The sequence below is a fragment of the Dreissena polymorpha genome, chromosome 8 (assembly GCF_020536995.1).
Source record: "Dreissena polymorpha isolate Duluth1 chromosome 8, UMN_Dpol_1.0, whole genome shotgun sequence".
In the NCBI taxonomy this organism is placed as follows: Eukaryota; Metazoa; Mollusca; class Bivalvia; order Myida; family Dreissenidae; genus Dreissena; species Dreissena polymorpha.
In genome coordinates this window covers 41,913,437-41,940,843 of record NC_068362.1, presented here as the reverse complement: position 1 = coordinate 41,940,843, position 27,407 = coordinate 41,913,437, and the positions used below count along the sequence as shown (strand labels likewise).

Below are 27,407 nucleotides of genomic sequence, written 5' to 3'. Positions count from 1 at the left end.
TTTATTTATCAAATTAACGAATTTGTCTTTGCAGTTGATATTCTACTTGAATTAGAGAAACTGTACATTATACTATCAAAACGAAAGTATTATTAACGAATTTTGCCATTGGACAACACTTGTTTTATGTTTATTGTTAAATCTTAATGCATGTACGATATTTACTCAACATTGCGAATATCAATATTTGTGTTGTTTTTATTAACTTATAATTCTTTTGAGTACTGTTGGTTCTGATTAACATATGTTTACATTAAAACCATGTGTTGTATAATAGTTTTCAAAAATCTAATATTTAGAATTAAATCAAGTGTTACATTTATTTAAAAAAAACAACAAGACCGACATAAAATACGGATAAGAAAGACTAAGCATGCCACAACATCTAGTGACATGTGTGATGCAATCTTCTGCTGAACTTGTGAGACCTTTGATTTGATTGACATTTAAACACATGTTCGCAACAGGGAGATTTTGTATGCCCACCTGATCGAATGATCGGGGGATTATTGTGTTTTACTTTTATATATCAACTGTTAAATTAAGGTTTGTGGTGGGGGGAATGAATCACTCTTAGTGATAGCTCTAGTTTATTTTTACAGGTTATTGAGCCGTAAAGAAAGTAGTGTACTTTTATAACTCATTGGGAGAAACAGCCTTCCAACAAAGACAAATGTTACAAAACTGGAAGTAAGTTGAATAATGTACTGAAGTGAACAGCATCAACTAATAACATAAACTACATTTTATCAAATCATTTTTCCGTTTTTGTTCTCGCGTGAAAATTAAACAATTCTGTTTTTTATGTAAATGTGCAAACATTTTGGTCGTTTAATTGCATGTTGTCATTCTTTCTTCAGAAAATTTCTCGGACGAACCTTGAATAACAACACAAACTGGAGGCTGGAAGTTCCAGTTCATTTAAAACAAACTGATGGTTTCAACTGTGGCATTTACATAGTGATGGTATGACATCAATCGCTGTAATATATGTTTCTTTAAAATGTGATAAAACTGTGTAAATGGCAAACCTTATTTCAAATTGACGACATAATGTAGATTTCAAGATAACACGGATTATACTAACAGTTTAAACCTTAGGTGTTTTTCGTAGGAGCTTGTTTTGACGAAAAATATGTGAAATTTTAATTTATACTATACATCAAAATTTGAGGAACATGTGCACAGTATAAACCACTGTCATAAAATAAAATCATAACCGGCCTTTGCTTAAATGCGCTACTATTATTCAGACACGTACTAATTTCAGTTCGCAGAAAACCATATTTTGGGGTTGCCATGTATCTTTGAAAAGAAGAACGTGCTCAACAAAAGAAAAGAGATTGCAGCCACTCTTCTTTTATATGAAGGTATCGATACATTTGAATGTTACAAGTGAATTTTTAGTGGAAAGTTCAACACTTAAGACTATATTATGAATGCTTTTGTATCAAACAAATTCCAAATAATTAGTATAAGGCAAGTGTAGGTATAAGTACAAGCCATCATGTATTAACGGACCCTTTACAGTTTATTTTTTTCATTTTTTTCAAGCGCCTTATTTGTCTATCATAAATGTATGTCATTATCGAATTTTCGGGATAATATGTTAAATTGTTTGTATTATAATATTTCACATGACCTACATGTATCATGTCTTATATTCAGTGAATGTTAAAGAGTGCTGTTTTTCATGTGGTTGGAAACCAGAAGGGGAGGAAAAGTTGGTAAGAATTTTATAATTTTAAAATCATTTCATTCTTAGATTGTAAAGTAGAAAAAAAATCATCATTTTGCTATTTGATTAGCTCTCTCACCGTGTGAACAATTAACAGATTCTATTGATCTATAATAGATCTTTGAGTTACGAATATATCGCTGTATGTATTTAAAGAGGAAACTTGATAATCCGGTATAACAATAGAAAATTGTACAATAGTTTACCGTTATACGCATGGAAATACATTCAGGCCAATATCTAGGTCAAGTTGCAGCTTAAACAAATTTACATGTCCGAAAATACTCAAATGGGTATTAATGACTTTATATGCCGGTCAATGTTATATTTTATGACGAAAACACTGGCAAAGGAAAACTGTACATAAAGTGCCAAATTTATTGATATGTTTGAAATAAAACCGTTCAATAAGTTTATGATGTCTGAATTTAGAAAAAAAGAACGAATAAGGTTTTTTGAATACCATTAATTGATTTATTGTTTTCCATTGTACCGTACATATAATTATTATGATATATTTTAGATGCGTTGTGGGATGTGCGAGTGCTACTTCCACAAGAAGCCGCACTGTGTAGGGGAAGCTCTACACAGTGCAGGATCGGACACTTTCATTTGCAAACGATGCGAATATAATGTGGAATAATGCCTACGTGTAGGACTTTAAAATGTGCGGGATGTGTTAGTCTAAGATAGACGACATTGGATGTATTACTTTCCTTTCTTTGTCTACATGAGACACTTCTAGCCAAACATCTAGTCGATTTATTTAATATTGACAAATTGTCATATTGTTACTTACTATGAATAGTTGCATGAGTCAATGTGGACGAGCAAATTGTTGTCTTTCGTAAGTTTTGAATGTCATACGGGATAAAATAAGGTTAACAACTCCCACCTCCGTTATATTTTATTGGTCGATGCTAAGTATGAACAATTAAAATAGTCCATGTCGGCATTTCCATATATGATGAAACGCAAATATATGAAGTGTTATTTGCAGATGTATTATTTCTGACTATATTGGAAATAACGTAATTTTCAAAAATAAACATCAAACACTCGTTTTTAAATAAAATATTCTGTGTTTCCGCTTGAACCGATCACTCAATCCCAATTGCGTATTCTGTATTGTTATATGTTATGCATTCATGTATGCCTCAAAGGGTCTCCCTGTTGGGTTAATTTTGTAAATATATGTTTCTTGACCAAACTCTGTTTAACTGGCCACTGAATAAAAACAATCTTGTATGTATTACTATGCTTTTTGAAACCAGTATAAAGGGCGATATAATTTTTGAATGTTTTTACTGATCTTCATTTTTGTATCGGGCATTACTCATGATCTGACAGACTATCGCAAACACATTCATATGGGTAGATTTCACATATAATTTACAAATGTAGCATAACCTCCTTCCAAGTTGGTGGATGGGGGAGTTATATAGGACTTACTATGTCTAGTTATTCTGTCTGTGTTAAACTTAACTTAAGTAGAATGTAACATTTGAATTTGATGGTATTTTTAATATTTAAATTGAGTCGCATTTATAAAATAACAAGACTGGCTTAAAACCAGATATAAATGACTGAGCATGGTAGGAGTATGCTCTTCTGTGGTTGCATGTGTTATTCCACTCTAATTTGGAGGCATATATTATAATAATTGGATACACACACCATTGTGATAAATGACGAGAGAAGCAGATTTTATTTAAGTTTTATTTTGCAAATAAGTGCATATATTATAAGCACATATTATTAATGCAAGCCATAAATGTCTAGTCAACTTTGCTTTTATATAGATGTTTTACCGGTATGTGTTTAACATATATTTGATGTGTTCTATATATTTGATGATGTTTCAGTGATAAAGATAATCAAATAATAAGTTTTGATTCAATACATTGCTTGAAAAAAAAAATAGATTACAAAAAAAACATATTTGATTGCTCTTGAAATAATGGTGTATTTAAACAGAGACTCAAGGCTGGTTTTACAAATAAGGAACATAAAAATATACTTCTATTGTTAAAGTATAATTGCTTATACTCAAATTGTTGCATAATGACCGAATCAATCGATGAAAAAAGTTATGTTTTGATATTCTTATTTTATTATTATGTTGTATAGTTTGAGCATTATGAATGTATATTGTTTTGTTTCCAACAGATAGTTCGGAACAATGAGCTAAATCAACTTTTTTTAAATGCTTTATTTCACTTTCTGTTATATATATAATTATATAGTGTTGGCCTTAATTCTTATTTTATTCCAAAAAGGAAGTCTTTAACAAGGCGTTAACAGGAGAGAGAGTATATAGATATTTTATTGTAAAAGTTTAAGCCTAATGACTGTCTATTGTTTTGTTTTGGATAGATAGTTTGGAACAAGGCCCTTATAATCTATATTCTGAATGGTTTCAATTACTTTTGGTGTTGTATATAATTGCACAGTGATTGCCTTAATACTTTCCTTTGTGCCAAAAAGGAAGTTTTTAGTAAGGCGTTTACAATAGTACATATGTATGGCAGTGTTATAATGTAAGCCTACTGACCGTCTATATTTGGTTTCGTATAAATAGTTTGGAACAAGGTGTTTATAAACTATATTTTAAATGGTTTATATTAATTTTTGTGTTGTAAATAATTTTATAGTTTTTGCCTTAATACGTTTTTGTTTTAAATAGGAAGTCTTTAAGGCGCTTACAGTAGCATATAAATATGGTGTTTTTATGAAAAGCAAAAAACACGTACTACATTTTAGCTGTAAATGTTATGATTTAATGTGACTTGTTTTGTAAAAAAAGCCTTAAGAAATATTAATTAATTTGCAAAAAATCAGTTCTTCATGCACTTACAATATATTGTATCTGACAAGGTCTAGTTACTTTTTAATTAAATCTCAGGTTATGATTTATTACAAAAACATAATGCATCACTTTACAGAAAACAAAAAGACCATTTGGAGTTTGTATTTACAATATCGTATAATAATTTGTTTCTGTTTTTTTTTCATATATCAAATTAACGAATTGTGTTTGCAGTTGATATTCTACTTGAATTAGAGAAACTGTACATTATACTATCAAAACGAAAGTATTATTAACGAATTTTGCCTTTGGACAACACTTGTTTTATGTTTATTGTTAAATCTTAATGCATGTACGATATTTACTCAACATTGCGATTATCAATATTTGTGTTGTTTTTATTAACTTATAATTCTTTTGAGTACTGTTGGTTCTGATTAACATATGTTTACATTAAAACCATGTGTTGTATAATAGTTTTCAAAAATCTAATATTTAGAATTAAATCAAGTGTTACATTTATTTCAACAAAAAACAAGACCGACATAAAATACGGATAAGAAAGACTAAGCATGCCACAACATCTAGTGACATGTGTGATGCAATATTCTGCTGAACTTGTGAGACCTTTATTATTTGATTGACATTTAAACACATGTTCGCAACAGGGAGATTTTGTATGCCCACCTGATCGAATGATCGGGTGATTATTGTGTTTTACTTTTATATTTCAACTGTTAAATTAAGGTTTGTGGTGGGGGGAATGAATCACTCTTAGTGATAGCTCTAGTTTATTTTTACAGGTTATTGAGCCGTAAAGAAAGTAGTGTACTTTTATAACTCATTGGGAGAAACAGCCTTCCAACAAAGACAAATGTTACAAAACTGGAAGTAAGTCGAATAATGTACTGAAGTGAACAGCATCAACTAATAACATAAACTTCATTTTATCAAATCATTTTTCCGTTTTTGTTCTCGCGTGAAAATTAAACAATTCTGTTTTTTTTGTAAATGTGCAAACATTTTGGTCGTTTAATTGCATTTTGTCATTCTTTCTTCAGAAAATTTCTCGGACGAACCTTGAATAACAACACAAATTGGAGGCTGGAAGTTCCAGTTCATTCAAAACAAACTGATGGTTTCAACTGTGGCATTTACATAGTGATGGTATGACATCAATCGCTGTAATATAGGTTTCGTTAAAATGTGATAAAACTGTGTAAATGGCAAACCTTATTTCAAATTGACGACATAATGTCGATTTCAAGATAACAAGGATTATACTTACAGTTTAAACCTTAGGTGTTTTTCGTAGGAGCTTTTTTTGACGAAAAATGTGTTAAATGTGTTACTATTATTCAGACACGTACTAATTTCAGTTCGCAGAAAACCATATTTTGAGGATGCCATGTATCTTTGAAAAGAAGGACGTGCTCAACAAAAGAAAAGAGATTGCAGCCACTCTTCTTTTATATGAAGGTATCGATACATTTGAATGTTACAAGTGAATTTTTAGTGGAAAGTTCAACACTTAAGACTATATTATGAATGCTTTTGTATCAAACAAATTCCACATAATTAGTATAAGGCAAGTGTAGGTATAAGTACAAGCCATCATGTATTAACGGACCCTTTACAGTTTATTTTTTTCATTTTTTTCAATCGCCTTATTTGTCTATCATAAATGTATGTCATAATCGAATTTTCGGGATAATATGTTAAATTGTTTGTATTATAATATTTCACATGACCTACATGTATCATGTATTATATTCAGTGAATGTTAAAGAGTGCTGTTTTTCATGTGGTTGGAAACCAGAAGGGGAGGAAAAGTTGGTAAGAATTTTATAATTTTAAAATCATTTCATTCTTAGATTGTAAAGTAGAAAAAAATTCATCATTTTGCTATTTGATTTGCTCTCTCACAGTGTGAAAAATTAACATATTCTATTGATCTATAATAGATTTTTGAGTTACGAATATATCGCTGTATGTATTTAAAGAGGAAACTTGGTAATCCGGTATAACAATAGAAAATTGTACAATAGTTTACCGTTATATGCATGGAAATACATTCAGGCCAATATCTAGGTCAAGTTGCAGCTTAAACAAATTTACATGTCCGAAAATACTCAAATGGGTATTAATGACTTTATATGCCGGTCAATGTTATATTTTATGACGAAAACACTGGCAAAGGAAAACTGTACATAAAGTGCCAAATTTATTGATTTGTTTGAAATAAAACCGTTCAATAAGTTTATGATGTCTGAATTTAGAAAAAAAGAACGAATAAGGTTATTTGAATATCATTAATTGATTTATTGTTTTCCATTGTACCGTACATATAATTATTATGATATATTTTAGATGCGTTGTGGGATGTGCGAGTGCTACTTCCACAAGAAGCCGCACTGTGTAGGGGAAGCTCTACACAGTGCAGGATCGGACACTTTTATTTGCAAACGATGCGAATATAATGTGGAATAATGCCTACGTGTAGGACTTTAAAATGTGCGGGATGTGTTAGTCTAAGATAGACGACATTGGATGTATTACTTTCCTTTTTTGTCTACATGAGACACTTCTAGTCAAAACATCTAGTCGATTTATTTAATATTGACAAATTGTCATATTGTTACTTACTATGAATAGTTGCATGAGTCAATGTGGACGAGCAAATTGTTGTCTTTCGTAAGTTTTGAATGTCATACGGGATAAAATAAGGTTAACAACTCCCACCATGTTATATTTTATTGGTCGATGCTAAGTATGAACAATTAAAATAGTCCATGTCGGCATTTCCATATATGATGAAACGCAAATATATGAAGTGTTGTTTGCAGATGTATTATTTCTGACTATATTGGAAATAACGTAATTTTCAAAAATAAATATCAAACACTCGTTTTTAAATGAAATATTCTGTGTTTCCGCTTGAACCGATCACTCAATCCCAATTGCGTATTCTGTATTGTTATATGTTATGCATTCATGTATGCCTCAAAGGGTCTCCCTGTTGGGTTAATTTTGTAAATATATGTTTCTTGACCAAACTCTGTTTAACTGGCCACTGAATAAAAACAATCTTGTATGTATTACTATGCTTTTTGAAACCAGTATAAAGGGCGATATAATTTTTGAATGTTTTTACTGATCTCCATTTTTTTTATCGGGCATTACTCATGATCTGACAGACTATCGCAAACACATTCATATGGGTAGATTTCACATATAATTTACAAATGTAGCATAACCTCCTTCCAAGTTGGTGGATGGGGGAGTTATATAGGACTTACTATGTCTAGTTATTCTGTCTGTGTTAAACTTAACTTAAGTAAAATGTAACATTTGAATTTGATGGTATTTTTAATATTTAAATTGAGTCGCATTTATTAAATAACAAGACTGGCTTAAAACCAGATATAAATGACTGAGCATGGTAGGAGTATGCTCTTCTGTGGTTGCATGTGTTATTCCACTCTCATTTGGAGGCATATATTATAATAATTGGATACACACACCATTGTGATAAATGACGAGAGAAGCAGATTTTATTTAAGTTTTATTTTGCAAATAAGTGCATATATTATAATTATTAATGCAAGCCATAAATGTCTAGTCAACTTTGCTTTTATATAGATGTTTTACCGGTATGTGTTTAACATATATGTGATGTGTTCTATATATTTGATGATGTTTCAGTGATAAAGATAATCAAATAATAAGTTTTGATTCAATACATTGCTTTGAAAAAAAAATAAGATTACAAAAAAAAAACATATTTGATTGCTCTTGAACTAATGGTGTATTTAAACAGAGACTCAAGGCTGGTTTTACAAATAAGGAACATAAAAATATACTTCTATTGTTAAATTGTAATTGCTTAAACTCAAATTGTTGCATAATGACCGAATCAATCGATGAAAAAAGTTATGTTTTGATATTCATATTTTATTATTATGTTGTATAGTTTGAGCATTATGAATGTATATTGTTTTGTTTCCAACAGATAATTCGGAACAATGAGCTAAATCAACTTTTTTTAAATGCTTTATTTTACTTTCTGTTATATATATAATTATATAGTGTTGGCCTTAATTCTTATTTTATTCCAAAAAGGAAGTCTTTAATAAGGCGTTAACAGGAGAGAGAGTATATAGATATTTTATTGTAAAAGTTTCAGCCTAATGACTGTCTATTGTTTTATTTTGGATAGATAGTTTGGAACAAGGCCCTTATAATTTATATTCTGAATGGTTTCAATTACTTTTGGTGTTGTATATAATTGCACAGTGATTGCCTTAATACTTTCCTTTGTGCCAAAAAGGAAGTTTTTAGTAAGGCGTTTACAGTAGTACATGTGTATGGCAGTGTTTTAATGTAAGCCTACTGACCGTCTATATTTTGTTTCGTATAAATAGTTTGGAACAAGGTGTTATAAACTATATTTTAAATGGTTTATATTAATTTCTGTGTTGTAAATAATTTTATAGTTTTTGCCTTAATACTTCTTTGTTTTAAATAGGAAGTCTATAAGGCGCTTACAGTAGCATATAAATATGGTGTTTTTATGAAAAGCAAAAAACACGTACTACATTTTATCTGTAAATGTTATGATTTAATGTGACTTGTTTTGTAAAAAAAGCCTTAAGAAATATTAATTAATTTGCAAAGTATCAGTTCTTCATGCATCTTACAATATATTGTATCTGACAAGGTCTAGTTACTTTTCAATTAAATCTCAGGTTATGATTTATTACAAAAACATAATGCATCACTTTACAGAAAACAAAAAGACCATTTGGAGTTTGTATTTACAGTATCGTAGAATAATTTGTTTCTGTTTTTTTTTTATTTATCAAATTAACGAATTTGTCTTTGCAGTTGACATTCTACTTGAATTAGAGAAACTGTACATTATACTATCAAAACGAAAGTATTATTAACGAAGTTTGCCTTTGGACAACACTTGTTTTATGTTTATTGTTAAATCTTAATGCATGTACGATATTTACTCAACATTGCGATTATCAATATTTGTGTTGTTTTTATTAACTTATAATTCTTTTGAGTACTGTTGGTTCTGATTAACATATGTTTACATTAAAACCATGTGTTGTATAATAGTTTTCAAAAATCTAATATATAGAATTAAATCAAGTGTTACATTTATTTAAAAAAAACAAGACCGACATAAAATACGGATAAGAAAGACTAAGCATGCCACAACATCTAGTGACATGTGTGATGCAATCTTCTGCTGAACTTGTGAGACCTTTATTATTTGATTGACATTTAAACACATGTTCGCAACAGGGAGATTTTGTATGCCCACCTGATCGAATGATCGGGGGATTATTGAGTTTGGCCTGTCTGTCTGTCATTGTATGCATGTGTCTGTGTGTCTGTCCCAAAACTTTAACCTTGGTCATAACTTTTACAATATTAAAGATAACAACATGAAATTTGGCATTTTGAGTAGTGAAACGTCTAGGTCATCCTTCAAGGTCAAATGTCAAATATATGGCTTCAAAGCGGCACAGTAGGGGGCATTTTTGTTTCACAAACACAGCTCTTGTTTTCTATTTGAATGGATTTTGTTTATAATTTTAAAAATAATATTTAGTACTTAACAAATAAGTGCATATATAACTCAGATAGATAATAATTGAAAAGCCTAACAAATCTAGTCAGTTTTACGTTTAAATAGATGTTTGATGTTGTGTAATATATGTGCTCTTTTGTTAAATATATATATGAGATGTTGTGAAAGTGAAATGTATAATGATGAATATTACTTATTTTCTAAGTTAAATTAAGTTCAATTAAAACGTGTATACATTAGTCAAGCATATGGACTTTGTTTTGTATGCATCCTTCCCGTACATATTTTAAAGCAAATACAAACAAGTAAATTAAAAACGCTTTAATAGCTTGAACACCAAGAACATCACAAACAACTATAATATTACAATATCACCATGATCGTATTTATTGCTACAACATCTGTTGATATTTTAGCTGAAACAACCATATTATTTTACGTGAATAACAATCAACAATACATTAAAATAGCACAAATCTTACTTCAAAACAAATCCTGTTTTGTAGTGGCTTTAATTGACATGCGTGTGTTCGCTTTGCCGGCCCGAAGTCGCATAATGCGACTACCAAGATTGTGTCCATGCACTCCTAAATAATAAACTGACTAGACTGCGAATTTTTGGACACATTTTGTAATACAGTGTCAATTCCTATGTAATTAAGTTTTAATTGAAGATATTTAAATTTTTACAAAGATGACATTTAATTTTGATTAAGTCTCCATCTGTTTGTGGCGTAGATGATGCGGGGTGGGGAACTGGTATACACTGGGAAAAACACCTGTCCAGTATGTAATAACCATGCTTAATATGCTGATATCATGCCCATACTTCACCTGTTGTTATATGTTCATGACAGCAGTCAAGGCATGATATTCTATTGTCAACATACAGAACATATTTCACCTGGTGTTATATGTTCATGACAGCAGTCAAGGCATGGTATTCTAGTGTCAACATATAGAACATGCTCCGCCTGTTGTTATGCGTTCATGACAACAGCCAAGACATGGCATAATATTGACAACATATAGAACAAGCTCCGCCTGTTGTTATACATTCATGACAACAGCCAAGACATGGCATAATATTGACAACATATAGAACATGCTCCGCCTGTTGTTATGAGTTTATGACAACAGCCAAGGCATGGTATTTTTTGTCAACATATAGAACATATTTCACCTGGTGTTATATGTTCATGACAGCTGTCAGTGCATGGTATTGTGATGTCAACATATAGAACATGCTCCGCCTATTGTTATCCGTTCATGACAACAGCCAAGGCATGGTATTATATTGTCAACATACAGAACATGCTCCACCTTATTGTAATACGTTCATGACAACAGCAAAGGCAGGCATGGTATAATGTTGTTAACATATAGAACATGGTCCATCTGGTCTTGTTATATCTGCATGACAACAGAAAAAGCAAGGTTTTCTATTGGCAACCTATAGGACTGGCCCCGCCTGTTGTTTTACGTTCATGACAACAGTACAGGTATGATATTCTGTTGCCAACATATAGAACATGCTCCAGCTGGTGTTATATGCTCATGATAGCAGTCAAGGCATGATATTTTATTGTCAACATATAGAAAATGCTTTTCCTATTGTTATCCGTTCATGCCAACAGCCAAGACCTGGTATTCTATTGTCAACATACAGAACATGCTCTACCTGGTGTTATATGTCCATGACAACAGCCAAGGCATGGTATTCTATTGTCAACATATAGAACATGCTCCGACTATTGTTATCCGTTCATGCCAACAGCTAAGGTGTGGTATTCTATTGTCAACGAACACAACATGCTCTACCTGGTGTTATATCCATGACAACAGCCAAGGCATGGTATTCTATTTTCAACATATGAACCGAGCACCTTTTTTGTTATAATGTATGTTCATTACAATAGCCAAGACGTGGTATTCTATTGTAAACATAATTATAGGACATTTTCCGCCTATTGTTATACGTTAATGACAGCAGTAAAGGTATGATATTTTATTGTCAGCATACAGAACATGCTCCACCTGCTGTTATACGTACATGACAACAATCAAGGCATGTTATTCTATTGACAAGATATAGAACATGCTCTGGTTATTGTTTTACGTTCATGCAAACAGCCAATGCATGGTATTTTGTTGTCAACATAAAGAACATGCTACAGCTGGTGTTATATGTTCATGATAGCAGTCAAGGCATGATATTTTATTGTCAACTTACAGACCATGCTCCGTCTGTTGTTATACGTTCTTGACAACAGGCAAGGCATGGTTTTATATTGTCAACATATAGAACACGCTCCGCCTATTGTAATACGTTCATGACAACAGCCAAGGCATGGTATTCTATTGTCAACATATAGAACGTGCTCCGCTTTTTTATACGCTCGTGACAACAGCCAAGGCATGGTATTATATTGCCAACATATAGAACATGCTGCGCCAGTTGTTATGCGTTCATGACAAGAGCCAAAACATGGTATTTTGTTGTCAACATATAGAACATATTTTACCTGGCGTTATATGTTCATGACAGCAGTCAGGGCATGATACTTTATTGTCAACTTACAGAACATGCTCCGTCTGTTGTTGTACGTGCAAGAAAACAGCCAAGGCATGGTATTCTATTGTCAACATATAGAACATGCTCCGCCTATTGTTATACGTTCATGACAACAGCCAAGGCATGGTATTCTATTGTCAACATATAGAACATGCTCCGCTTGTTGTTATACGCTCGTGACAATAGCCAAGGCATGGTATGCTATTGAAACATATAGAACATGCTCCGCCTGTTTTTATGCGTTCATGACAACAGCCAAGGCATGGTATTTTGTTGTCAACATATAAAACATATTTCACCTGGTGTTATATGTTCATGACAGAGGTCAGGCCATGATACTTTATTGTCAACTTACAGAACATGCTCCGTCTGTTGGTATACATTCAAGACAACAGCCAAAGGCATGGTATTCTATTGTCAACTTACAAAACATGCTCCGTTTGTTGTTATACGTTCATGACAATAGCCAAGGCATGGTATTTTGTTGTCAACATATAGAACATATTTCACCTGGTGTTATATATTCATGACAGCAGTCAAGGCTTAATATTTTATTATCAACTTGCACAACATGCTCCGTTTGTTGTTATACGTCCAAGACAACAGCCCAAACGTGGTTTTATATTGTCAACATATAGAACGTGATCCGCCTGTTCTTATCTGGTCATGACAACAGCCAGGGCATGGTATTCTGATGTCAACATATAGAACATGCTCCCTCTGGTGTTGTTATAATCATGACAACAGCCAATGCATGGTATTCTATTATCAACATATAGAACAAGCTTCGCCTGTTCTTATACGTTCGTGACAATAGCCACGGTATCGTATTCTATTGCATACATATAGAACATGCTCCGCCTGTTGTTATACGTTCATGACAACAGCCAATGCCTGGTATTCTGTTGTCAACATATAGAACATGCTCCGCCTGTTCCTATCTGGTCATGACAATAGCCAGGGTATGGTATTCTGATGTCAACATATAGAACATACTTCACCTGTTGTTTTATGTTCATGACAGCAGTCAAGGCATGATATTCTATTGTCAACATATAGAACATGTTTCGCCTGTTCCTATACGTTCGTGACAATAGCCAAGGCATAATATTCTAGCGTCAACATAGAGAACATACTCCGCCGCCTGTTGTTATACGTTTATGACAACAGCCAAGGCATGGTATTTTGTTGTCAACATAAAGAAAATATTTCACCTGATGTTATATGTTCATGATAACATTCACGGCATGATATTTTATTGTCAACTTACACAACATGCTCCATTTGTTGTTATAAATCCATGACTACAGCCAAGGTATGGTCTTCTATTGTCAACATATAGATCATTCTCCGCCTATTATTATTCGTGCATGACATCAGCCAATGCATGGTATTCTGTTGTCAACATATAGAACATGCTCCGCCTATTGTTATACGCTCGTGACAACAGCCAATGCATTGTTTTTTATTGTCAACATACAGAACATGCTCCGCATGCTGTTATAGGTACATTACAACAATCAATGCATGTTATTCAATTGTCAACATATAGCACATGCTTCGTCTGTTGTTATACGTCCAAGACAACAGCCAATACGTGGTTTTCAATTGCCAACATATAGAACATGCTCCGCCTGTTGTTATACGTTAATGACAACAGCAAAGGCATGGTATTATGTTGTCAACATATAGAACATTCTCAAGTAAATTTTATGATCCTTCAATCAAATAGTTGAAATTATAAATATTTGAATTATAGTGCATTAAGCTAACGTGCTTAGCTATAATCATGCTGTTATCAAGTTAGAGTACATGTGGGTTGGAAACCACGATTTATACTTTTTACCAACATTATTTTTAAAGGGCGTATGTATACACCATTGGTTTAATGTTTGTTGATTGAGGTCCATGGAATAGTTTACAAACTTAAATGGTTTTAATGCCCTATATATGTCTTCCTATATACGACATTTTTATTATTCCCAGTATTTTGTATTTAGTACCGTCATATTTTCTTCCTCTCGACATTTTCATTTTCCAAGTAGTATTTCTTTTTAAATAAAGGCATAAATGAATATAAGATGTTTTGCTATAAATATTTGCATTGTTTTTGTAACATGTATTTAAAAAAATCAGATGCAGTTTTTTCATTCCTTTCACTAAAAATATTAAGATAAAATTCCCTTCACCTTGTAGTTGATGAAACTCGGCCAACCTCTTAATAGCGGCCTTTTATACTGTCCATTGAACTTTTATTCAACGATTTGAGATAAAAATATAGTGGACTAATCAACTAATGGTGACATAATATATTGCATATTATAAACGAGAAATCGGGTTATTCATAAAAGATAAACAAAATTACATGCATGCAAAATCAGTCATAAAACAGCTTTCGTATGGACAGGTTAGAAATCATATTATATAGGATAATTATATATAATGCAGTATAAATCAGTATTTACAGTATAATCTTGGTTAGTTCCCAGTGTATACAAATAAAGTTCCTTTGTACAAAAAAAAATATAATGATCAATACTAGTAAATAATGCTTCCATATGGTACGAGTTATGTTAAATAAACATAAATAGTTTTCGGACCCATACTCAATGAGTATAACGTACGGAAATGTAGACATGAAGTTGTATTATTTATAACTTGTTGGTTTCCCATAATCTATTTAAAGTCTCTTGTTGGCGCATGCGCATAACAATACCATGCCTCGCTTGTTGTCGTTGTCCGCTTCCCGCTTAAAAACCGATGAAATCCGTTTAAAACGCTTATTAACCGCTGAAAATCTATTCAGCGGTTAAATCGGTTAAAAACGCTTACTTTTAAGCGATTTTTTACCGCTTAATCGCGGAACACAATCGCTTACGTCACTGTATGTTAGTACAGTGGTAGGCGTATGCATCGTTAGGGTATTCATAAATTCGTTGTGCACCATAAAGCATGTGCTAAATGCGGTCTGTTATTCTGCGTGAGAAACATTGTAAAGGGCTGTGCATTACTTGTTCATTCGCTTGATCGCTCTAAACGAGTGACGAATTGTAGTATTATTTCCAATACATTCAACATTAACAGATGTTTTTTTATTTATGTGTTTTGGTAAAACTTGAATATCTTGGCTGCCAACTGATAAAGTTAAACCGGCAATGATCATTCTAGATATATTATTGCTTTGCACACACATATAAAACAAAAATTCACAGGTATACAGTATTTTGGCCGTGTAATCAATTATGTCGAAGGTGTTGATTAAGCGCTCGTATTGTTTTTTAATGACTTGAAATTTATCCTTTCATTGCGCTGTTGTTGTTAAAATTATATTTTTAATTTACCAAACCCAGTTTACAGTTGTATACTTGTTTAAATACTTTTATTCTTATAGAGATTGTTCTTGATATTGCAATGGTGTGTTTATAAATAATCATTTTAAACTGTTATTTTCTTATTGCGTTTTGTGTTAAATACCAGCAAAACTATTTTGGTGTTACATATATAATTATTAACTACATTTGTCTAAACTCTTCTGAATTGAATAGCTTATTAAGAAGTTTTCGTTATATTTGTACACATGCTGTGCTATGTGTGTTCCAAGTATGGTATTCGTTCCCCCTAGACTTTGTTTGATTTCGCTGGTGATGCATTGATTTTCCGTAGAATGTGTTCTATTTCCATGGTGACGCTTACATTTTCATTTGTAAGCCAATTGTCCAAGAACAGATGTTATTCCATTTTCAAGGAACATGCGTCAGTAACTTATTAAGGAACACTTTTCAGCCAATTGTCTAGGAACACTGATTAAATAACATACATGAAACGGGTAAAATACCGTTAATTAAACAGATGTGACATTTAAACACATTATCGAGGTTTTTCAACAAGGTAATGCTAGTAGGAAGTTGCTGGAATATAACGTATTAAAACGATTTTCCATTTGCATTGCAAATAATGTTTTGTGATGTTTTATCAGCAATAGTTTTCAATTTAATAAACCCTATACTTAAATAGTATTTTATACCAGTATCAATTCATTAATTTAAGCTTATATGTTGTTATTGTTTTTTTTAAAACAAATTCAGCTGAACAACCTTAAATCAAATTGTGAAAAACAATAATGTTTGAAAAACTTACATCGTGAAGGCAAACAAAAGGCCGTTATCGCAGACGTAGTTTAAAATAAATAAACATACACGCACGTCCATCAGTTCTTAACCATATACGATCAAATGTTTCTCAATTTAACTTTTCCGTTTGACGGATAGACTACATACTGACTTTTTAGCTTTTGGAAAACCCAAAATTATTGTAGGACTAACATCGAGCTGATCAGATTAAAATCCACTCAAAATCACATTCTATAACTAGTATACTTATTTGAATTAAACTACCGTGGATATCTATACCAGGTCGACGTTTTGAGGATCCGAATTTCAATCATACCTATCAAGATGTCCTTCCTTTCTATATAGTCGTTAAATATATTATAGAACATAAAGTTTAAGAATAATCCGTTTACTACCGAAATAATATCCTTTCTAAGTACACATCTATGATAACATAGATCATCATATATTAGTCCACGTATCAGGCCGGATATTTGGGACAGGAAAATACTTTCCGCACGACGTTGACTGTGCAGTACGACGTATTCGTGTGTTAAGCTCTGCTGCTATTTGACGGTACTTTGAAAACGGAAATGTTTAGTTTAATTTTGCGTTCTCGGTTGCAATGTGTATAAACATAAGAACATGTAGAAAATCGTTTTGTTGGAAATTTAGCGAATGTTTAAGTTAAATGTATAAGAAGCTTATCACTCGCGATTGTACACATTGTAGTCAAGTGGGTTTCAAATGTAAAGTTTCTTATTAATTCTGCACAAGCGAAACTGATTGCCGGACATAGTTCTATACTAGTCACAGAAATTACATTTGAGTCGGTGTTTCAAAGGAAATAAGACACATGCGTCTGATGGCTCGCGGACGTCAAGTGGCTTTTTTTTTCGTCGTAGCAATGTGCGTACTAACGCGACAGACATGCAGCAAAACATTTGATAATCATGTTTGTGTTATTAAATAACGCCACACTTGGCGCACGAAACAGGTTGCCAGAGGTCAGGAACACGTCATATTACTCTCCGCTCACCCGCGTAGAGTCGGTTAACATCTACATTTCATCGAGTAGCTAGACTCCAGCCACACACTCTGCCAGCTATTACGTTCCATAAAAGGCATACGTAGCTCCAGGAAAGCCTGCGCATCATCACATTCTTGTAAAGAGCTACGAAATCAGCTATAAAGTCACGTGGTCTATTAACGGACAGTGTATCTCTTGTCAAGACTGTACGACTGCGCTTTAGCTACACTTGTCACACATGACATATTTCCCATGTTCGCATGACGCTGAGATGATGACATGCATTTGTGGTCGGTAATGCGTGTGTGACGAAGCGTTACTTGCATCGCTACTGGTAACGGAGGCAATTAATATGTTCAAAGTCCGTTGAGCATATGTAAGACAGTATGTTGCGCCCTTTAATATATTGAAACTATGTTTTTAACTACATGGCGTGAATAAACTGTCACAAACAGCCTTCATTATCACAATACCAACACATGCAACGCAAAACATGGTTGGCGGTAACACGTTATAGTATTTGTATTTTTGTAGCGTTGTCACTTCTCATATTCCTTTTCAATAAAAACTGAATTTCCAATTAGTTTTGATGCAAGTTTGTAACACGAACACATCGTCTAATGTCTGAGTAAGACATAACTGATGTGCAATGTTTGATCGTGTTTCTTGCACCTATATTTGGAGCGACTGTCTGGTATTCCAAGTAGAGATGCATTTGTATTAAAAATAAACTACATACGCTAAATGGGTCAAGTTCCTCCCGGGTACGCCTTTTCCGTACCACGGTTACTTTAAAGTATACTTTACCGAAAACCGATTTTCAAATGTTACTTTTGGGTACGCCGGTTTACTTACAGGTACCCTATTTTTCATAATAAAAATTAGTACCCAAATTTTTTTTCGTACCTAAAATTTTCGTACCAATATTTTTTTCGTTCCCAAAGTTATCGCACCCAAATTTGGTTTCGTACCCAATTTTTTTGGCATATTTTTTCGTACACAAAATGTTCGTACCACAATTTTTTAACTACTAAATTTCTTTTCGTACCCAATTTTTTGGCATAATTCTTTCGTACCAAAAATTGTCGTACCCACATTTTTGTTCGTAACCAAAATTGTCCTATCCACATTTTTTATCGTATCCAAAATTTTCTTGCCCACATTTTTTTGGGAACCAAAATTTTTGTAACTACATTTATTTCGTTATCAAAATCTTCGTACCCACATTTTTCACATATAAGTATAAAAAACAAAAATATGGTTACGAAAATTTTAAGCACGAAAAAAAATGTGGTTGCGAAAATTTTGGGAACGAAAAAATGTAGGTACGAACATTTTGGGTACGAAAAAAGTGTGTGTACGAAAATTGTGGTAACGAAAAAATATGTGGGTACGACAAAAATTGGGAACGAAAAAACATTTGGGTACGAACAAAAGTTGGGTACGATCATTTTGTGTACGAAAAAAATATGCCAAAAAATGTGGGTACAAAGAAAAATTTGGGTACGAACAAAAATTTGGGTACGAAAAAATATTTGGGTACGAACATTTTGGGTACGAAAAAAATGTGGGTACGAACATTTTGGTTACGAAAATTTTTTTGGGTACGAATTGTTTTATGAGGATAAATGGGGTACCTGTTTGTATACCTGGTTACCCAAAAGTATCATTTGAAAATCGGTGTACGGTGAAGTATACTTCAAAGTACCCGGGGTACGTGGTACGGGGAAGTAGTACCCGGGGGGAACTTGACCCATTCAGCACTAGCTTTTATCCCATTTTCACCGCGACATTGACGGTATAACACGTTGTGGAATATACTTGCTTGTATTCAACACTGTGGAATATACCTGTCGCGGACACGGACTACTTTTTAAATGACGTCATGTGATATGCGCTAAAATTAGGTCGATATTGTTTGGTTCATTGATCGAATTTTAAGGTCACCCATTAAAAGAAAATGTGCATATTTTGCAGAAAAATATATATATGACATATTCACCAAAAGAACTGTTGAAATAAAATATAAAATAACACGATTTTTGTTTTATTTTTTTTTATTTATATTTACTTTACCTCTGAATGATTTTTCATAAGAAACAAAGTCGACAAAACTTAAGCTTCAACATTGTTCGACCTTCAACCTTTAAATCTAGTCATATGACATAATTTTTCGCCATCCGTATAATGAATCAGCTGATTGATGGCGTCATAAAATGACATACTTATTGCGTCATTTTCCCCATTTTTTTGACGATTTATTATAAGCGCGACTTATTTCACATGTTTCTACATGTACTGTATGTCAACATATCTGAATTGTCAATTGATCATATTTTCCTTATTTCGTGTAATGTGCATTGTTTATAACCAAAGCATATACTTTTGACATTTAACTTAAATATTAAGAATGTACAACAAGCCATACACATATCGCACAGTTCATGAATAATCTGCTATGTTTGCTTTCCTATTTAATTCACGTTAGGCATAGAGCTGTGTAAAGTATAAGATGGTAAGAATAGCACCACACTGGAATTGGGAACGTCCCATTTTGTACACGGGTATTTTCTACCCATTTATCTGTTGTGTACTGGAATGTTTTCCATTCTGTGTGTATTTATATATTAAATTATTTTCTCGTACAATAAGGGCATTTACCATAGATAAATAAAACATTGTGCAAGTTTAAACATAATTATGTTTGTATGCAGAAATCTGCAAATGCAACCGAGTTTACCAACGGCTATTATTAGATAAACTGCTCCGGTTCATTTGAACAGCAGTAATGTAGAGTACATGACGTAGCGTGTGACGAAGAAGAAAGTTTAACGCGTTCATAAACTCATTTGAATAAAGTGATAGAATGGCATAAGGGTCTTTATTTAACTATGCTAAAATAATTATTAAAGACCCTAGATGCAAAATCGTCAATTATTGAGTTAAATGGATTATTAGATGGATTTTAAAGGATAATTAAAGGTAAGATACTAGTTCTTACGTGTTTTGATTTTTGTTTGTACTTTTGTCGTTCCCTGTTCTCGGGGAAATGATTTTAAACATGGGCGCCATTGACGCATCGGATCACAAACGGCATACCCATAACATTATATAAAAAAACACGTTCTGCGCGTCCTTAAATTCGTCGTTCGAAGTCGGAAAACGTATTGCCCTGTATATTTTGTCAAATAAAGTGTCAGTCGCTGCAGTTGTCTGTTTACTCGTCAAAATTGTCAAGGTCTTCGATAGCTAAAGAAACTTCAGCGTACAGTTTATTTAGGAATGACAGACCTGTACAAAGTCGCGCCAGTCAAAAATCATAAAAAGCGACATTTAAAGCTATGGTAGCCAGAACTAGGTCGTCGATGGTGTACATGTATGTATGTTGACATCGACAGCAGTTTGTCAGGAGCAATCGCCGCCATATTGGATTTTGATCATTTTCTTTCGAAAATAAAATGAATTATAGTAAATTAAAATCTTCTTTTCGCGGTCGTAATGTGTTAAAATTCGCATACTGCGTAAAATTGAATGTATGCATATGGTGATATTTTTACTTGTTTTACAGTTTGTGTGTGAATTTTTTAAGACTATTTTGCGTACCAGAACAAATACATGTATATCACTACGCATGGTTACATTTGTAAGATTTTAAGCGCTTTTATGACTGAATTTAAATGATTGTTAAGGTTATTAGATCTATTTATGTTAAATGTCACGTTGAAAAAATCAAATGGGATAAATAGAATACTAGGATTAGCGTTGAATACAGAGAAGTTTATGTTGCTCGGCTCGAACACCGGCGTTCTAAGCCTCGCAACATAAACTTCTCTGTATTCAACGCTAACCTAGTATTCTCTATATGCACATTGCTTGTGCGAATTAACACTTGAAATGATAATAAAAATAAGTGTAGCCCTGTTTCCATATTTTCTACATCAGAATTTGATATTTTGTTACTGCATTTCGTAATCAATGATGCCAACACCAACGTCTAACACGCGTTTTAAATAAGAAGGAGAATAGTTCAACTAATATACTTAAAATACATCACTTAACATCAACCTGAAAAAGAAAATACAACATCCAAATGTTACAGGTCAATAATTGAATCTTTTATAAATAAAATGTATAAATGCTTGAAATGATTTTGTTTTTCTTTACATAACCTAATTTATACAGTTCAGGTCCGTCCGTCAAGTTCATCGTATTCGTAGATGTACGTAGGCGTAGGTTGACATATACAGTATCAGGTAAACTAACATCTATATTTATCTTCACCTGTCCACCTGTCCACTCTCCTTTGTTATGCTAATTCCCCTCTAGCGCTGACCAATCGTATGTATAGAACATCAATCGTTGATGATATGCCTTGTTGATGTTGTATACATACGATGAACGGCATTCTTTGATATTCATTAAATATATAGTATTTAAATATATATTTGCAGGTAAATTGCTTTAGTAACATTGTTTTATGTTTATGTATGTTTTTAGCCATTTTCATATTGTATTTTATGTAACATGTAAGTAAGATTGAATTACCTGTGCGACCTGTATTCAAGTATTCATAACATCCATCGTCGCCATTGTTATTTATGTTTACGTTGTTTACATTGTCGTCAAGTATGGAGATAACATCAATCGTTGATGCTATGCCTTGTTGATGTTGTATACATACGATGAACGGCATTCTTTGATATTCATTAAATATATAGTATTTAAATATATATTTGCAGTTAGTTGTATTTTACCTGCCGTCAGACCAGCCTAAAAGAACCACGTACTGTAACACTGGCGCCCAACGTAGTAAAGCTGGCAGGGGTAACGATACACAAGCATAGATGAATACAGACGCTGTATGGATATGAATACAGATGCACAGATCGGTACCGAGGTATTTTGTAGAAATACAACATGTACATGTAAACATATCAACTGGAAGGCAAGTGGGCCCTACATACCTTTATTCTGCCATAAACTGTGTGCACACGAGATCTAGTATAGCTAGCTAGCAGGATTGCCAGGATACCCAAAGTTAACCCCGGGGATAGGATCGTTTTCGCCGACTCACTATTCTACGGATGTTCTAAGGGATCAAAACTTTGGTGTCATTATGTGTGACACTACTTAAATCATAACAATTGAGTTATTCTATATAAACTCTATTTAGTTATTGGAGTTATTTCATATAAACTCTATTTAGTGTGTCATTGTGTTTATCATACACATAGTGATTAGTGTTATTCATATAGAAGTGGTTAAATTGTTTTAATTGTGTGCATAATTGTCATTGTTTAAACTTATATGCAACCAACTCACTGACAGGTATATGTTCAGATTATATACACATGTAGATTAGTCCTACATTTGAAACTCCGTATAACAATAGATACCTGGCGGTCAGTCGGCTGTTTATAGGTCAGTGATCAACTGTCTGTCATAACATAGGTAAGGTGTATTGTTGTGTGAATTACCCATTTTACTTTTGCATTTTTTTTGGTGAAGAACTATTACTTAATTGTAGAACCATCAGCCACCAAATATCCCACTCTTTATTCTAGTCTATAGCTATACTCCTTACACTCTTTATACTAACACTTTTCTAGAAAAAAAGATCTAGTAGAAATGTGTAGGAGTTACACCTAGCTTCATATATTAGTTTATACAGATCACAGTATAGTTTTGCCTAGATTAGTCTGTAGTCTAATATTAACCCATTGAAGAAAATAAATTATATGAAAAAGGCCTGAGAAATAGAAATTGTATGCATGTAAATGCATATTATTTCATACAGTATTCATGCGTGAAAATTTTCATTTTTAAACAGTATTCATTACTTTGTAATTATGAAAGTGGTAGAAAATTAAAACAAAACGCTGTCAATGATTGGAATTCCAATCACGCGTAGCGTGTACATTTTATAAATCGTAAAGTCACGTTTACGATTTATAGATGTAAAGAAATTTCTCAGTCGGAAAAATTTCTTGGATTGAATCGGATTTTAACAGCATGTGAACAAAATAAACACGCAAAGTTTATCGATAGTTTGTCACGTGTTATTGGCGGTATTGAATCTCACAAGCACTGGTTTACCGTTTGCGGGATAGCCGTGACAGTAAAGCCATTGTTTAGAGAAGCGTAATAGTGTTTAAGTGTTGGTTCGAAGTGGGTTCGAATCATCACCAGAGCACATTTTTTTTAGTTTTTTTTTCAAGATAATAAATATTGGTTGAATAATAAACATATATAAAATACATAATGTGTGTTGTATATCCTATACTACATACATTTTCTCTATAATATTGGTTCAACAATTATAAAATACATAGACTATAAATGTGTTGTTTACTTGGTATAAATTGAAATAAATAATAACACATACAATATTGTGGCAAAATAAAATACCTGCAAAGATAAATAAAAATTAAAGTGTGTAAAGATACATATGTAATAATAAACATATAGAATAAACTGAGATATTGGGGATAAAATATAAAAGGTGTCAATTGATGATAGAAAGTTGTCACAAGTGGATTGAAAAATAAATGATATATGATTTGAAAAGTATGGTGTATAATTAATGTCATTGTTTAATTCTGTGAAAGTGAAAGCAGTTAGCTGATGAAGTTGGAGTATAACTGCAAGAATTGTGAAAGTATCGAAGTGTGCACATATAATACTTGAGAGGTGCATGAGGAGTACCATTGTTAGAAAAGGGTTTGAAAAATTGAATTTGAATTGAAGTGACTACTTTGAAAGTAGCTTTTGAAGTAAGGTGTACTAGAAAGGCTATTGAATAGGAACTTGGAAATTGAATGGTTTGGTGGTAAGGAGTATATATACATACTTAAAAGTTATACTAGTATATGTGAATGTGAAGTTGTAGTGTACTGAATCAGGTGAACTTCTATGAATGAAACAGTGAGATAAGATTTAATATACTTGACTTGATCTAAACTGTATCTATCAGATAAATTTCAATATGGATGAGGATCATATAGTCAGTGAAAGGGAAGAGAGAGCATTAAGAAGGAATATAGAAAGGGAAATTCGAGAAGTAATTTTACAAAGAGATCAATTGCTAAGGGAACATAGAGCACAAATGTCTCAAGTAGAGTCGTCTGACACACCCAGAGATAGGGACATATTATCTCAACACGATGACAATGGGAGTCAAAGAAGACGGTCATTTGTTACAACAGAACAAGTGAGTGGGCTTACAATAAATCCATCAGCAGAATTGACTGGTTGTATAGATAGAGACATGAGCAGACGAAATACTCAAGGCACAGGGCCAACTTTATGCAACAGAAATCCGAGCCCACCTATAAATACATCTGTTAGTGATCAGCTTGATTGCGCTTTTGACGTCTCATTAGATGATGTTTTTCGAAGCGTGAGAGATAGGTTACAGGGGTTGTCAAGTAGTATGTTCAACACTGCAGATGAGGATGAAAGTAACAAGCAGAGTAGCGCGGTACAAAGAGATTTAGAACACACTTGGAGGAAAGAGTTGGAGGAAAATGAGGTAACACTCCATGATAGTCGAGGTAGAGGACGAGATGTAGAACACAATTGGAGGAAAGAGTTAGAGGAAAAAGAAGTTACACTTCAGGATAGAGAGAGGTTGTTAATGAATAGGGACCAATATATGCAAGCGAAAGAGAGGAAGCTAGAAGATTTTGAGAAAGCTATGCTCGACAGAATGAATAAGATAGAACAAGAATACAAAACAAAGGAAAGAAAGATGAATGAGAAGGAATCAGAAATACATCTGTATATGAGAGATACAGAGAAAAGATTAAATGAAAGACTACAAGAGATGGAAATGAAACATAAGCGTAAAGAACAGGAATTGATAGACAAAGAAAGAAATATAGAGAGATTAAAGAACGAATGGCACGAGAAATTTTTACACCTAAACCTTCTTCAGAGAATACAGGAAGATATGATAAGAGATAGAGATACGCCCTTACACCAGCATGACTACTTTCACCACGAGCAGGAAAGCAGAAAAGAGAGTCCAAAGGACATGAATCATGAGACCTTCTTGAAAGAAGTCACAACAGAGAAGAAAGTTAAAATAGGTGGTGCCTATAGTAAAGAAGCAGATGCACACCGAGGTAAAGATATAGAAATCATGCAACCGAAAGAGGCTACTGAAATTAAAGGTATTGAAAGTGCAGATGAAACAAGAAAGAAGTATGATGATAGAAATGACTTAAGATGTCGTGAGAAGTCAGAGGATATAAATAGCAAGTTGAATTTGACATCATTTTCGGGTATGGAGCCAGTACCTCGAAATGAAGCCACTTTTGAAGAATGGAAGCTAGAAGTAGAATGTGTAAAGGCAATTTATTCTGAGATGGTTGTGTTGCAGGCTATAAGAAAAGCCTTAAAAGGACAAGCGAAACGAATTATGCTTCACCTTGGTCCTTATGCTACAGTGGAGATGATAGAAATGAAACTAGAAGATGCATTTGGAAACATAGCAAGTAGAGATAGCATCTTGTCCCATTTCTTTTTGGCAGAGCAGAAGGAGACCGAGTCGATAGTTGAGTGGGGTCTCAGGCTAGAAGAGATGCTTTTACAAGCAAGTAGAAAGACAGCAATAAATGCAAGCGAGAAAGAGGATATGCTGAAAAGGAAATTTTGGAGAGGGCTTCAGAATGAAGAATTGAAGAATGCAACTAGAGTGCACTTTGAGTCAGACATTAGCTATGCAGATTTACAGAAGAAAGTAAGAGCTGAAGAGTTTGAAATAAGGGTACAGAGAGAAAAGAAAGAGAAAGGTAAAGAGAAGCCGTCGTACAAAGCTCGACAGTCTGTTATCAGTTCTTCTGATGACAACAGTGAAGAAATGATGAAACTGCTTATACAGAAGATTGAGCAGTTGGATAAAAAGGTAGATGCACTCCAGAAAGAAAACGAGGAATACAAAAGCAAAACAACTACTCCAGGAAATAGAGACAGAGACTACAGACATTTAAGAGGCCGAGGGTATGCTAGAGGCAGAAACAATCGTGGTAGAGGAAAAGGAAGTGTTCAGGCTGAAAAGGAGCAAAAGAGTGAGGATACGAAGCCTGTAGATGATTTAAACCAGAAAAGTTCTCCACAAAAGGGGGCCTGGAGAACGTAGAGAGAAGACCTCCACCAAAGATTAACATTTTTGACAGACTTATCGGACATTCAAATGAGAGCGAAGTAACTATAAATGGAAAAAAATCATCTTGCCTGGTTGACACAGGATCTATGATCACAGTTAGTGAAGATTGGTACAAGCAACTAGACCCGTTACCAGAAATACACACCATAGAGGAATTCATTGTCCAAGGTCCAGATGGAAATAGTTTACCTTATATTGGTTATATAGAGGCAGTTGTCAATGTACCAGGAGTTCCCAATCATGATATTCTTGTACCTGTACTTGTTGTTCCGAATACAGACTATAATTTGGAAGTCCCTGTTATTGTCGGAACCAATGTCCTGAAGTTCATACCACAGTCCGCTGAAGGAAACTTAAGGAGTGGTTGGA

At 33.2% G+C, this 27,407-nt stretch overlaps 1 protein-coding gene across 1 annotated transcript in view; it reads left to right on the top strand.

Moving 5' to 3' along the window:
* Positions 1 to 27,011, top strand: part of LOC127840470 (DNA ligase 1-like) — a 37,540-nt gene extending 10,529 nt beyond the window's left edge. The window contains exon 5 of the mRNA XM_052368888.1: positions 25,318 to 27,011. Coding sequence (XP_052224848.1) covers positions 25,318 to 27,011 — 1,694 coding nt within the window. The remainder of the gene's footprint in view (positions 1 to 25,317) is intronic.
* Positions 27,012 to 27,407: the final 396 nt, after the last annotated feature.